Consider the following 16,137-nt stretch of genomic DNA (forward strand, 5'->3'; position numbering starts at 1 on the left):
CCACCCTCTGCTGCTCCTAGAGGACACTGGGGTAAAAGCATCCCTATGGTCCTGTCAGATAGGGGATTTTGGGAATTCTGCCATGAAGGCAGGCCCAGTGTCCCTCCACAGGGAGGGGAACCAGCAGGCAGAGGTACAACTCTCCTGTCACGCCTGCTGTCCTTGCCTTTCTTAGCCCGAGAGATCAAGATCATGGAAGCTCTTGCCGACTCGGCTGGGCACGAGAGAGGGAGGGGCAGTCGATGGAGGAATGATTGTGCGGCTCAACTCCAATGGCATATTTAAGTTTGCTGATGACACCTCTGACGAAGGCCAAATCAGAGCTGGTGAACCTGGCCGAGTGGTGCTATAACAACAATCTCTCACTCAATTCAGCAAGATTATAGACTTCAGAAATAGGAAACCAGAGGTCCATGAGCCAGTTCTTATCAGAGGTGGAGAGCGTTATCAATTTTATAATCCCCTGTGTTATCATTTCAGAGGATCTGTCCCGGGCCCAGCGTGCATCTGCAATTACAAAGAAAGCCTGGCAGCGTCTCTACTTGCTTAGAAGTTTGTTAAGATTTGGCATGGCATTTAAAACTTTGACAAACTTCCATAAATGTGCAGTGCAGAATATTCACACTGGCTGCATCTCTGCCCGATTTGGAAACGCCAATGGCCTTGAATGAAAAATCCTATCTAAAAAAAGTAGTGGCTACGTCCCAGTCCATCACGGGTAAAGCCCTCCCCACCACTGAGCACACCCTCCCGAAACCCTACACAAAATAGTGGCTATGTCACGGGTAGAGCCCTCCCCAGCTTACCTACGTCAAGCGCTCCCACTGGAAAGCACCATCCTTCATCCAGGACCGACCAGGCCACGCGCTCTTCTCGAAGGCGGTACAGGAGTCTCAGGACGCACAAGTCCAGTTTCAGGAACAGTTATTACCCCTCAACCATTAGGCTCCTGAACCAGAGGGGGTAACTTCCCTCAACTTCACCTGTCCCATCTCTGAACTGTCCCCACAACCTATGGACTCACTTTCAAGAACTCTTCATCTCCTGTTCTCAATATTTATTATTATTTTTCTTTTGTATTTGCACAGTTTGTTGTCTCTCATACTCTGGTGGTTTGTCCCTCCTGTTGGGTACAATCCGTCATTGATTGCATGCGTTTCTTGGAAGCCAGCAAGAAAACAAACTCAGGCTCGGATCTGGTGACGTGTGTGTACTTTGATAATAAATTTACTTTGGACAGCCCAGTTCAGGACGTGGGATAGATCCCCCAGCCCCACCTCCTCGCCTTGAGCCACTCACCTCCTCTTTCTTGGGTGGATCTGGGATTGGGATGTCCAGTTTCGCGTGGATCAGCGACAAGTCGGAGACATTGAAGACGTCAGCCTGCGGCAGGGACAACCAGGGCAGGTCAGAGGTGGGATTCTGGCAACTCCCCTCCCATTCTGCCAAACCCTCCCTTCCCATCCCCAAACCCACCTCCACCCACGACACCCCCCACCCTCCAACGTGGGCGAGGCCACCCGTAGGACTTTATACCCTCAAACGAGGAGGGCGAGGGGCAGGGGTGGGTACGGGGCCTGTTAAGACGACAGGGCTGTGAGGAAAGATTTCAAACATTAGGTGACAGAAATACAGACAATCGAGGGGTAGGGGAGGTAAAATAAACATTCCCACACACGGGGCAGACTGGAGTTGGTGGTATTAGACTTGGTGAGGCCACACTTGGGGTACTGTGGTCACCCTGTTGCAGGAAAACATGTTGGGAAACTAGAAAGAGGGCAGAAAGATTTAGCAGGATGTTGAGCAAGACGGATGGGGAGCTGAAGGAAGTCAGCAAGTCCGGCAGCACCTATGAAGGGGAGTAAACAGTCGACATTTTGGGCCAAGACCCGTTGCTGGGGCTGGTTCATTAGGACCCTTCGGCAGGGCCGTTCACTCACCCCCACCCCACCCCCCATGGAGACTGCCTGACTTTGTTGAGAGATTAAGGATTGTCACTGGGCACGAGAAAACCAGAAACGTGAATTCCCAAACCGCCAATTTGAGGAACAGAAGCTTCCCGTACAGCGGCACTGGGGCCACTTTGCACCGACACAGAACTTAGTATTTGATTTAATTGTGAAGATTGTGGGCAATTCGTGTTTTTCTTAGGAACGTGGTTGACGTAATTCTGTCGTCTTTGTGTCCCGGCCGCCAGTAAGGTTTGCGCTGCACCTGTACTTGTGCAGGTGACAGTAAAGCCGACTTTAACTTTTGAGGCTGAGAGGGAAGGTAATCAGATTCTACACCCAGCGGCCATGCTACAGGTACGTTTACGCAAATATCTAACCAGCCAATCGTGTGGCAGCAACTCAGTGCATGAAAGCATGCAGACACGGTCAACAGGTTTAGGTTGTTATTCACAGCAAGTATCAGGATGGGGAAGGAATGTGATCTGAGTGACTTTGACCAAGGAGTGATTGTTGGTGCCAGATGGGGTGGTTTGAGTATCTCAGAAACAGCTGTTCTCCTGGGATTTTCACGCTGAACAGTGACTACAGAAAGGCTTCCCAGCCTGGGGTCCAGAGTCCTTGTTTAACGGTACTGGTTCATGGCATTAAAAAGATTGGCAAGGCCCGGTCTGGAGACTGGGTGTGGAAAGACAAAAATCATCCGGTGAGCAGCAGTTCTTTGGGCTAAAATGCCCTGTTGACAACAGACCAAAGGAAAATGGCCAGATTGGTTCGAGCTGACAGGAGCTCGACAGTAACTCTAATAACACACATTACAACAGTGGCGTTGCAGACGAGCGTCCCCGAACCTTGAGGTGGACAGGCTACAGCAGCGGGAGACCATGATCGTACAGTCCATTAGGTTCAGGAGGTAGCTAACAAAGTAACGACTGAGTCCACTTCCCCCATGGTAGGGGCATCAGAAACAAGAGTATTGGTTTAAGGTGAGGAAGAGGAGGGCAGGTGAATTTTTGAAACATACAGAGGGGTTGAATTCTGGGGCATGCTGCCAGAGGGGGTGGTGGAATCTGAAACAATCCCTGTTTAAAGGGTATTGGGATGGGTATTTAGACATAGAGAAAGCAGCCACAGTCGTAATCTGGGCAAATGGGATTTAGCGTCGGTGGGAGAAAGGTCAGCAGGGATGCAGTGGGCCGAAGGGCCTGTGTTTGTGCCCTACAACCCCGTGTGGTTAAAAACTTGGCTCAGAGCTGGGTGAGGCTAACGTAGGCCCGCACTGAGCCGAGGGGGGAGTAGTATCGCTGGGACGGCCAACCTCGAGGGGAACTAGACTCAGTGCTCACGACGTGGCCTGCTCCAGACCTGAGGAACCAAACTGGACCGCCGCTTTGCGGAGAACCCACATCCCGTCCGCGGGAGTGGCCCTGAGCTCCTGGCGACCGGTCGCTCTGTTTTTCATTAGCTAGAGGAACGGAGTGGTAACAGTCCGCTCCAGTCCAGCGAGCCTGCGCATTCCCCCCCCCCCCCCCCCCCCGTTACACCCACGCGACCAATTCTCCATCCCTCACCCACATCTGCCCTCTCTCCTGCACTGTGACAACTGAGGCTCAGCATGACCGCGGGGGACAGCACCTCATCTTCTCTCTGGACGAATTACAGCCTTCCAGCCTCAACATCGAATTAAGAGTCTCGGACCAAAACGCCAACTGTTTGTTCCCTCCGGAGGTATTGCCTGACCTGCTGAGTTCCCCCCAATGGCCTGGGTGTCTTTCTCAAGATCGCCAGCATATTCTTATTCCCTGCGGAGCATCAGGAATGCTCACCTCTGCCCCAGGATACTGACGGACTTTTACCGCTGTACCATTGAGAGCAGACTCACCAACTGCATCTCAGTGTGGTGTGGCAATTGTCCCGTACTGGACCGCAAAGCACCCCAGCGGGTGGTGAAAACTGCCCAGCGGATTACTGGCACCCAATTGCCCACCATTGAGAACATCTACCATAAACGCTGCCTGGACAGGGTGAAAAGCATTATCAAGGATGCATCTCACCCTAACCATGGACTTTCTACTCTCCTCACATCCGGTAGGCGCTACAGGAGCCTCCGCTCCCACACCGGCAGGTACAGGAAGAGCTTCTTCCCTGAGGCTGTGACCCTACTGAACCTCACATCACAATATTGCACCCATATTGTACTGTCTCAGTACTTCTATATTTGTGTGCTGTAGCACTTACTTTTTATTGGCAGTTAATTTGTAAAAACACTATTCTTTGCATTTCTGGTTCGGTGCTAACTGCATTTCATTTGGCTTTGTATCTGTACTCAGCATGATGACAATAAAGTTGAATCTAATCTAATACTGTGTTTATCAATGTCGAATTCTCCAGCTTTGCATCATTCACAGTTCCTTTCTCTCTGTTTGCATCAGAACTGATTTCTGCTGTAAATCCTGTTTCATTCCTCCCCCTCAATGCCTGCCCAGCATTTCATAGTATTTGTCTCCCCTTTGCGAGCCCATCGAACGGTACTTTCCCCAAAGACAACCCGGACTTTGCTCGGTCCTGGATAGCCCACTTCATCCTTCCCATCATTCCCAGCCTCCGAACAACACCAAACCCACTTCGCTTCTGTGCTTTCCCCTCCTGAGGACACGTGCCAGGCATGAAATGCGACCGCTGCTTCTCTCTGCAGGCGCTGCCTGAACTTCAGAGCGAGTCCAGCGCTTCAGAAAGCCTGCAGATGCCGGAAATCCAAAGCAATGGAACCCAGCGGGTCGGGCAGCGTCTGTGGAAATGAACAAGCAGTCCTGTCCCGTGTCAGGACTGAGAAGGGAGGGGGAAGAGGCTGGCTGGAAGGTCAAAGGCTGAAGAGGTGAGGAGAGTGGACCACAGGACAACGGGAAGGAGCGGGGGACCCGGGAGAAGTGATAGGCAGGCAAGAAGAGGTTAAAAAGTCAGAGTGCGGAATAGAGGAAGGGGCGGGGGTGACTTTATTTTTACCGGAAGGAGAAATCAATGTCCATGCCATCACTTTGGAGGCTCCCTAGATGGAATATAAGGTGTCGTTCCTCCACCCTGAGGGTGGCCTCATCTTTGCACAAGAGGAGACTGTGGGCCGACATGCCTGAGCGGGAATGGGAATCAGAATTAAAACGTTTGGCCAACGGGTAGCCCCACTTAAAGAGGATGGAGCGGACGTGCTCGGTGAAGTGGTCCCCCAACTTACCACAGGTCTCAGCAAAGTTCCAGCGTTTCCTGCTTTTTCAGTTAAGTTGAGACTGTAAATCATATCTCACCCATTAAAAAAGAATGAATTGCCTATTTATGGTAGAGGGAAGGGGAGATTACTCTCTCACATCAATCTTCCTGAAAGGAAGCAGAGTTTGGGACTGACTCCGAGACCGAGGGGAGGCACATTCTCCATATTTGAGGGGTGAAACGTCGCTGGGGAGGGGCACGACCGGCTGTGGGGCTGGGAAAATCACACTCAGCTCGGCTGCCGTCGGGGAGAGGGAATGAGCAGGTGGGAGGGGCCGAGTGGCCTCCTGCTCGGTGTGTTCCGGTCACAGGGAGCAGGCCGGGGCCCGCTACGAGCCCGCCCCAGGGAAGGGACCTGCGACGCTGGGAGGCAGCACACTTACCCGGAGTAAGTTGTCCAGCTCCACTAGCTTTTTGGGGAGGTGGCTGGAGACGAGTAGGACGGCCTGCGGAGAGATGAAAGGGGATTAACAGCATCGGTGCCAGTCTCAATGCCCAGTCCATCAGTAACCCAGCCAGAGAATGCCCACTGCTGAATGCCATCCATCATTCATTCACAGCGACACAGGCACGCAGACGCTCGCGAGAAAGCTCAAGACCCTGGATTAGAATTCTCCAAAGGCTAATTTCAGGTCGAGTTGGAGGTAAACGCAAGGAGTCGACAGGACCAGGATATAACAGGGTGTGATGCCAAGGCTTTACACGGCATTGGGTGTATTCCAATCGGATTTGGGCCCTAAGAAAGGATGTGACGGCATTGGAGAGGGTCCAGCGGTGGTTTCCAAGAACGAGGCCAGTGATGAAGGGGTTTGAGGGCTCAGGTCCCGTTCTCGCTGCAGTTTGGAAGAACGAGGGGGAGTCTCATAGCGAATGTTGAATGGCCTGGATAGAGTGAATGCGCAGAGGATATTTCCAACACTGGGTGAGTCGACGACCAGGGGGCGCAGCCTCAGAATACGGGGACGTCCCTCCAGAACAAAGATGAGGGGGAAACTCTTCAGCCCAAGAGTGGCGAAACTGTGGGGTTCTTTTGCCACAGACGGTCGTGGACGCCAAGTCATTGTGTACACATAAAGTGGAGGTTGATTGGTTCTTGATTAGTCAGGGTGACAAAGGTTTTGGGGCGGCAGGAGAGCGGGGCTCAGAGGGAAACTAAATCAGTCAGGATCAAATGACAAAGCAGACTTGATGGGTTGAAAGGCGGAACTCTGCTCCTGTCCCACTCACACGTACAGGCACAACCAAACACACCCAACTGTCCCACTCACACGTACAGGCACAACCAAACACACCCAACTGTCACACTCACACGTACAGGCACAACCAAACACACCCAACTGTCACACTCACACGTACAGGCACAACCAAACACAACCAACTGTCCCACTCACACGTACAGGCACAACCAAACACACCCAACTGTCACACTCACACGTACAGGCACAACCAAACACACCCAACTGTCCCACTCACACGTACAGGCACAACCAAACACAACCAACTGTCCCACTCACACGTACAGGCACAACCAAACACACCCAACTGTCACACTCACACGTACAGGCACAACCAAACACACCCAACTGTCCCACTCACACGTACAGGCACAACCAAACACACCCAACTGTCCCACTCACACGTACAGGCACAACCAAACACACCCAACTGTCACACTCACACGTACAGGCACAACCAAACAAACCCAACTGTCCCACTCACACGTACAGGCACAACCAAACACAACCAACTGTCCCACTCACACGTACAGGCACAACCAAACACACCCAACTGTCACACTCACACGTACAGGCACAACCAAACACACCCAACTGTCACACTCACACATACAGGCACAACCAAACACACCCAACTGTCACACTCACACGTACAGGCACAACCAAACACACCCAACTGTCACACTCACACGTACAGGCACAACCAAACACACCCAACTGTCACACTCACACGTACAGGCACAACCAAACACACCCAACTGTCCCACTCACACGTACAGGCACAACCAAACACAACCAACTGTCCCACTCACACGTACAGGCACAACCAAACACACCCAACTGTCCCACTCACACGTACAGGCACAACCAACTGTCACACTCACACGTACAGGCACAACCAACTGTCACACTCACACGTACAGGCACAACCAACTGTCACACTCACACATACAGGCACAACCAAGGTCTCAACACCTGCACACACACGTATCTCGTGCACTTGTCTATAATTGTCTATTTTGTGCTTTACAGTTATTTAATGCAGACTCTCAAGTACAATTTATGTAGACTGTACATTGTATGTGTTGTCCCACCTACGTGTCCAGGATCACCATCCCTGTGAACGGGACACTAACCCACACCCACACACAGTGTACGTGGCCACCCAGCACAGACAGCCACACAGAATGTCTGTGGGCACACACGTTACACAGATTCACAAATGCCACATGTACACACACATAAACACAATGTGTAGGCATACACGATTGAGTACCCTCAGTGTATATGCACGCGTGGTTTCACAGACACAATTTAGTCAGTCCTCTCTCTCACTCTCACACACACATCTGAACACACAACAGACATGCACCATGTACTTTCAGAAACAAATTAGACCAAGAGGCAATAATGAAGAGTTCATTATACTCTCATATTCTCTCTCTCTTCCTCCCTCCCTCTCTCTCACATGCAGTCTCCCCCCTGACACACACCCAATCTCTCTCTCACTCACTCAGTCTCTCTCACACACACACCCAGTCTCTCTCTCTCTCTCACTCGCAGTCTCTCTCTCTCTCTCACTTGCAGTCTCTCTCTCTCTCTCACTCGCAGTCTCTCTCTCTCTCTCACTCGCAGTCTCTCTCTCTCTCTCACTCACTCGCAGTCTCTCTCTCTCTCACTCACTCAGTCTCTCTCTCTCACTCAGTTGCAGTCTCTCTCACTCACACACACCCAGTCTCTCTCTCACTCACTCAGTCTCTCTCTCCCTTGCTCACTCACTGTCTCTCTCACTCACTCACTCACTGTCTCTCTCACACACACACCCAGTCTCTCTCTCTCACTCACTCGCAGTCTCTCTCTCTCTCTCACTCACTCGCAGTCTCTCTCTCTCTCACTCACTCAGTCTCTCTCTCTCACTCAGTTGCAGTCTCTCTCTCTCTCTCGCTCACTCACTGTCTCTCTCACTCACACACACCCAGTCTCTCTCTCACTCACTCAGTCTCTCTCTCCCTTGCTCACTCACTGTCTCTCTCACTCACTCACTCACTGTCTCTCTCACACACACACCCAGTCTCTCTCTCTCACTCACTCACTCGCAGTCTCTCTCTCTCACACACACACACCCAGTCTCTCTCACACACACCCACCCAGTCTCTCTCTCACTCACTCACTGTCTCTCTCTCTCACTCACTCGCAGTCTCTCTCTCTCACTCACTCGCAGTCTCTCTCACTCATACACACACCCAGTCTCTCTCTTGCTCACTCACTGTCTCTCTCACTCACTCAGTCTCTCTCACTCACACACACACCCAGTCTCTCTCACTCACTCACTCGCAGTCTCTCTCACACACACACTCAGTCTCTCTCTCACTCATACACACCCAGTCTCTCTCTCGCTCACTCACAGTCTCTCTCGCTCACTCACTTGCAGTCTCTCTCGCTCACACACACACCCAGTCTCTCTCTCTCACTCACACACACACCCAGTCTCGCTCTCTCTCTCACTCACTCGCAGTCTCTCTCACTCACTCACACCCAGTCTCTCTCTCTCACTCACTGTCTCTCTCACTCACTCGCAGTCTCTCTCTCACACACACACCCAGTCTCTCTCACTCACACCCAGTCTCTCTCTCACTCACTCACTGTCTCTCTCACTCACCGTCTCTCTCTCACTCGCAGTCCCTCTCTCTCTCACTCAGTCTCTCTCTCACTCACTCGCAGTCTCTCTCTCTCACTCACTCGCAGTCTCTCTCTCACACACACACACCCAGTCTCTCTCACACACACACACCCATTCTCTCTCTCTCACTCATTCGCAGTCTCTCTCTCTCACTCATTCGCAGTCTCTCTCTCTCACACACACACCCAGTCTCTCTCTCACTCACTCACTCACTGTCTCTCTCACTCACCATCTCTCTCTCACTCGTACTCTCTCTCTCTCTCTCACAGTCTCTCTCTCTCACTCATACACACACCCAGTCTCTCTCTTGCTCACTCACTGTCTCTCTCACTCACTCGCAGTCTCTCTCTCTCACTCACAGTCTCTCTCTCTCACTCATACACACACCCAGTCTCTCTCTTGCTCACTCACTGTCTCTCTCACTCACTCACACCCAGTCTCTCTCTCGCTCACTCACTGTCTCTCTCACTCACTCAGTCTCTCTCTCGCTCACTCAGTATCTCTCTCACTCACTCGCAGTCTCTCTCTCACACACACACCCAGTCTCTCTCTCACTCACTCACTGTCTCTCTCACTCACCATCTCTCTCTCACTCGTAGTCTCTCTCTCTCTCACTGTCTCTCTCACTCACCATCTCTCTCTCACTCGTAGTCTCTCTCTCTCACATACACACACCCAGTCTCTCTCTTGCTCACTCACTGTCTCTCTCACTCACTCACACCCAGTCTCTCTCTCGCTCACTCACTGTCTCTCTCACTCACTCAGTCTCTCTCTCGCTCACTCAGTATCTCTCTCACTCACTCGCAGTCTCTCTCTCACACACACACCCAGTCTCTCTCTCACTCACTCACTGTCTCTCTCACTCACCATCTCTCTCTCACTCGTAGTCTCTCTCTCTCACTCATACACACACCCAGTCTCTCTCTCTCTCACTCACTCGCAGTCTCTCTCACTCACTCACTCGCAGTCTCTCTCACTCATACACACACCCAGTCTCTCTCTCCCTCACTCACTCGCAGTCTCTCTCACTCACACACACACACAGTCTCTCTCTCTCACTCACTCACTCGCAGTCTCTCTCACTCATACACACACCCAGTCTCTCTCTCTCTCTCACTCGCAGTCTCTCTCACTCACACACACACACAGTCTCTCTCTCTCTCGCTCACTCACTCGCAGTCTCTCTCACTCATACACACACCCAGTCTCTCTCTCACTCACTCACAGTCTCTCTCACTCACTCACAGTCTCTCTCTCTCACTCACTCACAGTCTCTCTCACTCACTCACTGTCTCTCTCTCACACACACCCAGTCTCTCTCACACACACACACAGTCTCTCTCTCTCTCGCTCACTCACAGTCTCTCTCACTCACTCACAGTCTCTCTCTCTCACTCACTCACAGTCTCTCTCACTCACTCACTGTCTCTCTCTCACACACACCCAGTCTCTCTCTCACTCACTCACTGTCTCTCTCTCACACACACCCAGTCTCTCTCTCACTCACTCACTGTCTCTCTCTCACACACACCCAGTCTCTCTCTCACTCACTCACCGTCTCTCTCTCACTCACAGTCTCTCTCACTCACTCACAGTCTCTCTCTCTCACTCACTCACAGTCTCTCTCACTCACTCACTGTCTCTCTCACTCACTCTTTCTCTCTCACTCACAGTCTCTCTCACTCACTCACAGTCTCTCTCTCTCACTCACTCACTCACAGTCTCTCTCACTCACTCACTGTCTCTCTCTCACACACACACCCAGTCTCTCTCTCACTCACTCAGTCTCTCTCACACACACACACAGTCTCTCTCTCTCTCTCGCTCACTCACTCACAGTCTCTCTCACTCACTCACAGTCTCTCTCTCTCACTCACTCACACTCTCTCACTCACTCACTGTCTCTCTCTCACACACACCCAGTCTCTCTCTCACACACACCCAGTCTCTCTCTCACTCACTCACTGTCTCTCTCACTCACCGTCTCTCTCACTCACAGTCTCTCTCACTCACTCACAGTCTCTCTCTCTCACTCACTAAGTCTCTCTCACTCACTCACTGTCTCTCTCACTCACCGTCTCTCTCTCACTCACAGTCTCTCTCACTCACTCACACACTGTCTCTCTCACTCACCGTCTCTCTCTCACTCATAGTCTCTCTCTCTCTCTCTCACTCACAGTCTCTCTCTCGCTCACTCGCAGTCTCTCACTCACTCACTCGCAGTCTCTCTCACTCATACACACACCCAGTCTCTCTCTCGCTCACTCACTCACTCACAGTCTCTCTCACTCACTCACACCCAGTCTCTCTCGTTCATTCACTGTCTCTCTCACTCACTGTCTCTCTCTCTCACTCACTTGCAGTCTCTCTCACTCACTGTCTCTCTCACTCACTCACTATCTCTCTCACTCACTCACAGTCTCTCTCTCTCGCAGTCTCTCTCCCTCACTCACAAGTTTTACTTACATCGCTGCAGATTTGCCCACGGAAACTCTCCACCTGAGGAAGATGAAATGAGAAGCGTCATGCTCTGCGGGTCATGTACAAACACAGGAGGAGCCCCACGCAGTCCTGCACAGAACACCACCTCAACCGTTAAAGACACAGAGTCAGCAGCACAGGAACAGGCCATTCGGCCCACTGTGCTGGCCCTCGAGGACCCAGCTATTCCGATCTCACTCCTGACAATTCGAGTGCTGGTCCTCATGCTTCTGAGATGACATGGGGGTCTCCACCTGCACTCCCCACCATGGAGTCCAGCCTCCGAAAGTGTTCCTCTCCACTCCTCTTGCCCCTTAGCCTCCCCTCTGCATTCAGAGGGCAGCTCTGACCTTTCCTTCCTCCGCCCACCCCACTGAACCACCAGGACAGTGAAAAGTCAGTATCTAAGGACCGGGTCTGGAGTTACGTATCGGCCCAGACTGGGTGAGGACAGGGAGTGTCTGGAGTTACGTATCGGCCCAGACTGGGTGAGGACAGGGAGTGTCTGGAGTTACGTATCAGCCCAGACTGGGTGAGGACAGGGAGTGTCTGGAGTTACATATCGGCCAGACTGGGTGAGGACAGGGAGTGTCTGGAGTTACGTATCGGCCCAGACTGGGTGAGGACAGGGAGTGTCTGGAGTTACGTATCGGCCCAGACTGGGTGAGGACAGGGAGTGTCTGGAGTTACGTATCGGCCCAGACTGGGTGAGGACAGGGAGTGTCTGGAGTTACGTATCGGCCAGACTGGGTGAGGACAGGGAGTGTCTGGAGTTACATATCGGCCAGACTGGGTGAGGACAGGGAGTGTCTGGAGTTACGTATCGGCCCAGACTGGGTGAGGACAGGGAGTGTCTGGAGTTACGTATCGGCCCAGACTGGGTGAGGACAGGGAGTGTCTGGAGTTACGTATCGGCCCAGACTGGGTGAGGACAGGGAGTGTCTGGAGTTACGTATCGGCCCAGACTGGGTGAGGACAGGGAATGTCTGGAGTTACGTATTGGCCCAGACTGGGTGAGGACGGGGGGGGGGGGGATGTCTGGAGTTACGCATTGGCCCAGACTGGGTGAGGACGGGGGGGGATGTCTGGAGTTACGTATCGGCCCAGACTGGGTGAGGACAGGGAGTGTCTGGAGTTATGTATTGGCCCAGACTGGGTGAGGACGGGGGGGGGGGGGGATGTCTGGAGTTACGTATTGGCCCAGACTGGGTGAGGACAGGGATTGTCTGGAGTTACGTATCGGCCCAGACTGGGTGAGGACAGGGAGTGTCTGGAGTTACGTATCAGCCCAGACTGAGTGAGGACAGGGAGTGTCTGGAGTTACGTATCGGCCCAGACTGGGTGAGGACAGGGAGTGTCTGGAGTTACGTATCGGCCCAGACTGGGTGAGGACAAGGGGGATGTCTGGAGTTACGTATCGGCCCAGACTGGGTGAGGACAGGGAATGTCTGGAGTTACGTATTGGCCCAGACTGGGTGAGGACGGGGGGGGGGGATGTCTGGAGTTATGTATCGGCCCAGACTGGGTGAGGACAGGGAGTGTCTGGAGTTACGTATTGGCCCAGACTGGGTGAGGACGGGGGGGGATGTCTGGAGTTACGTATCGGCCCAGACTGGGTGAGGACAGGGAGTGTCTGGAGTTACGTATCAGCCCAGACTGAGTGAGGACAGGGAGTGTCTGGAGTTACGTATCGGCCCAGACTGGGTGAGGACAGGGAGTGTCTGGAGTTACGTATCGGCCCAGACTGGGTGAGGACAAGGGGGATGTCTGGAGTTACGTATCGGCCCAGACTGGGTGAGGACAGGGAATGTCTGGAGTTACGTATTGGCCCAGACTGGGTGAGGACGGGGGGGGGGGGATGTCTGGAGTTATGTATCGGCCCAGACTGGGTGAGGACAGGGAGTGTCTGGAGTTACGTATTGGCCCAGACTGGGTGAGGACAGGGATTGTCTGGAGTTTAGTATCAGCCCAGACTGGGTGAGGACAGGGAGTGTCTGGAGTTACGTATCAGCCCAGACTGGGTGAGGACAGGGAGTGTCTGGAGTTACGTATCGGCCCAGACTGGGTGAGGACAGGGAATGTCTGGAGTTACGTATTGGCCCAGACTGGGTGAGGACGGGGGGGGGGGGGATGTCTGGAGTTACTTATCGGCCCAGACTGGGTGAGGACAGGGAGTGTCTGGAGTTACGTATTGGCCCAGACTGGGTGAGGACAGGGATTGTCTGGAGTTACGTATCGGCCCAGACTGGGTGAGGACAGGGAGTGTCTGGAGTTACGTATCAGCCCAGACTGAGTGAGGACAGGGAGTGTCTGGAGTTACGTATCGGCCCAGACTGGGTGAGGACAAGGAGTGTCTGGAGTTACGTATCGGCCCAGACTGGGTGAGGACAAGGGGGATGTCTGGAGTTACGTATCGGCCCAAACTGGGTGAGGACAGGGAATGTCTGGAGTTACGTATCGGCCCAGACTGAGTGGGGACAGGGAGTGTCTGGAGTTACGTATCGGCCCAGACTGGGTGAGGACAGGGAGTGTCTGGAGTTACGTATCGGCCCAGACTGGGTGAGGACGGGGGGGGGGGGATGTCTGGAGTTACGTATCGGCCCAGACTGGGTGAATGTCTGGAGTTACGTATCGGCCCAGACTGGGTGAGGACAGGGATTGTCTGGAGTTACGTATCGGCCCAGACTGGGTGAGGACAGGGAGTGTCTGGAGTTACGTATCAGCCCAGACTGAGTGGGGACAGGGAGTGTCTGGAGTTACGTATCGGCCCAGACTGGGTGAGGACAGGGAGTGTCTGGAGTTACGTATCGGCCCAGACTGGGTGAGGACAAGGGGGATGTCTGGAGTTACGTATCGGCCCAGACTGGGTGAGGACAGGGAATGTCTGGAGTTACGTATTGGCCCAGACTGGGTGAGGACGGGGGGGGGGGGGATGTCTGGAGTTATGTATCGGCCCAGACTGGGTGAGGACAGGGAGTGTCTGGAGTTACGTATTGGCCCAGACTGGGTGAGGACAGGGATTGTCTGGAGTTACGTATCAGCCCAGACTGGATGAGGACAAGGGGGATGTCTGGAGTTACGTATCGGCCCAGACTGGGTGAGGACAGGGAATGTCTGGAGTTACATATTGGCCCAGACTGGGTGAGGACAGGGGGGATGTCTGGAGTTACGTATCGGCCCAGACTGGGTGAGGACAGGGAGTGTCTGGAGTTACGTATCGGCCCAGACTGGGTGAGGACAGGGATTGTCTGGAGTTACGTATTGGCCCAGACTGGGTGAGGACAGGGATTGTCTGGAGTTACGTATCGGCCCAGACTGGGTGAGGACAGGGAGTGTCTGGAGTTACGTATCAGCCCAGACTGAGTGAGGACAGGGAGTGTCTGGAGTTACGTATCGGCCCAGACTGGGTGAGGACAAGGAGTGTCTGGAGTTACGTATCGGCCCAGACTGGGTGAGGACAAGGGGGATGTCTGGAGTTACGTATCGGCCCAGACTGGGTGAGGACAGGGATTGTCTGGAGTTATGTATCGGCCCAGACTGGGTGAGGACAGGGAATGTCTGGAGTTATGTATCGGCCCAGACTGGGTGAGGACAGGGAATGTCTGGAGTTACATATTGGCCCAGACTGGGTGAGGACAGGGGGGATGTCTGGAGTTACGTATCGGCCCAGACTGGGTGAGGACAGGGAGTGTCTGGAGTTACGTATCGGCCCAGACTGGGTGAGGACAGGGATTGTCTGGAGTTACGTATCGGCCCAGACTGGGTGAGGACAGGGGGGATGTCTGGAGTTACGTATCGGCCCAGACTGGGTGAGGACAGGGATTGTCTGGAGTTACGTATCGGCCCAGACTGGGTGAGGACAGTGATTGTCTGGAGTTACGTATCGGCCCAGACTGGGTGAGGACAGGGGGGATGTCTGGAGTTACGTATCGGCCCAGACTGGGTGAGGACTGGGGGGGGGGGGGGAATGTCTGAGAACCAGATGGGTTTTTAACAATCCAGGTTATTGCTGCATAGGGACAAACTGAAAGGCCACACAGAGCTGGTGTTTGAAATAACGGGCGATTTATTAAAAGTGACTGCAATAGGCCAGTCAAAGGCAGTGAATTTATTCACTTTTACACGCTGAGCTAGCGAGACTACTCCGAAACTTCATTAACAGTAAGACTACAGTTTGGTAGGATAGAGCACCAACTCCTCTCCCCCATTTCCATCAACGGTGCCGAGGTTGAGAGCTGCGAGGAGTGAACATCATCGAAACCTGTCCTGCTCTGACCACACACAGGACCGGGCCACAGGAGCAGGCGTTCCCAATCTGGAATAACGGCAGAGGGCCACGGCATCAGAAGAGTTGGCAACCCCTGGTTTAGAGATTCAATGTGACCCCGTTGACTCCACAGAAAGCATTTTATCTGAATGCATCGCAGCGCGGTTGGCCACAACCGTAAGAAACCGCAGAGAGCCGGCACACCTCAGCACCTGACAGGAACCAGCTGCACGGGCTCAGAATACACAGCCAGCTTCGTCAAAG

The 16,137-nt window shown here is 53.3% G+C and overlaps 1 protein-coding gene across 1 annotated transcript in view; it reads right to left on the reverse strand.

The window, feature by feature from the left end:
* The window catches only part of psme2 (proteasome activator subunit 2), a 35,891-nt gene that overhangs the window by 17,110 nt on the left and 2,644 nt on the right, over window positions 1–16,137 (reverse strand). Inside the window, exons 2-4 of the mRNA XM_059951461.1 lie at window positions 11,592–11,624; window positions 5,594–5,656; window positions 1,300–1,383 (exon numbers count right to left, since the gene is read on the reverse strand). Of these exons, the coding sequence (XP_059807444.1) occupies window positions 1,300–1,383; window positions 5,594–5,656; window positions 11,592–11,624 (180 nt within the window). The remainder of the gene's footprint in view (window positions 1–1,299; window positions 1,384–5,593; window positions 5,657–11,591; window positions 11,625–16,137) is intronic.

The sequence above is a fragment of the Hypanus sabinus genome, chromosome 26 (genome assembly GCF_030144855.1).
Source record: "Hypanus sabinus isolate sHypSab1 chromosome 26, sHypSab1.hap1, whole genome shotgun sequence".
Lineage (NCBI taxonomy): Eukaryota > Metazoa > Chordata > Chondrichthyes > Myliobatiformes > Dasyatidae > Hypanus > Hypanus sabinus.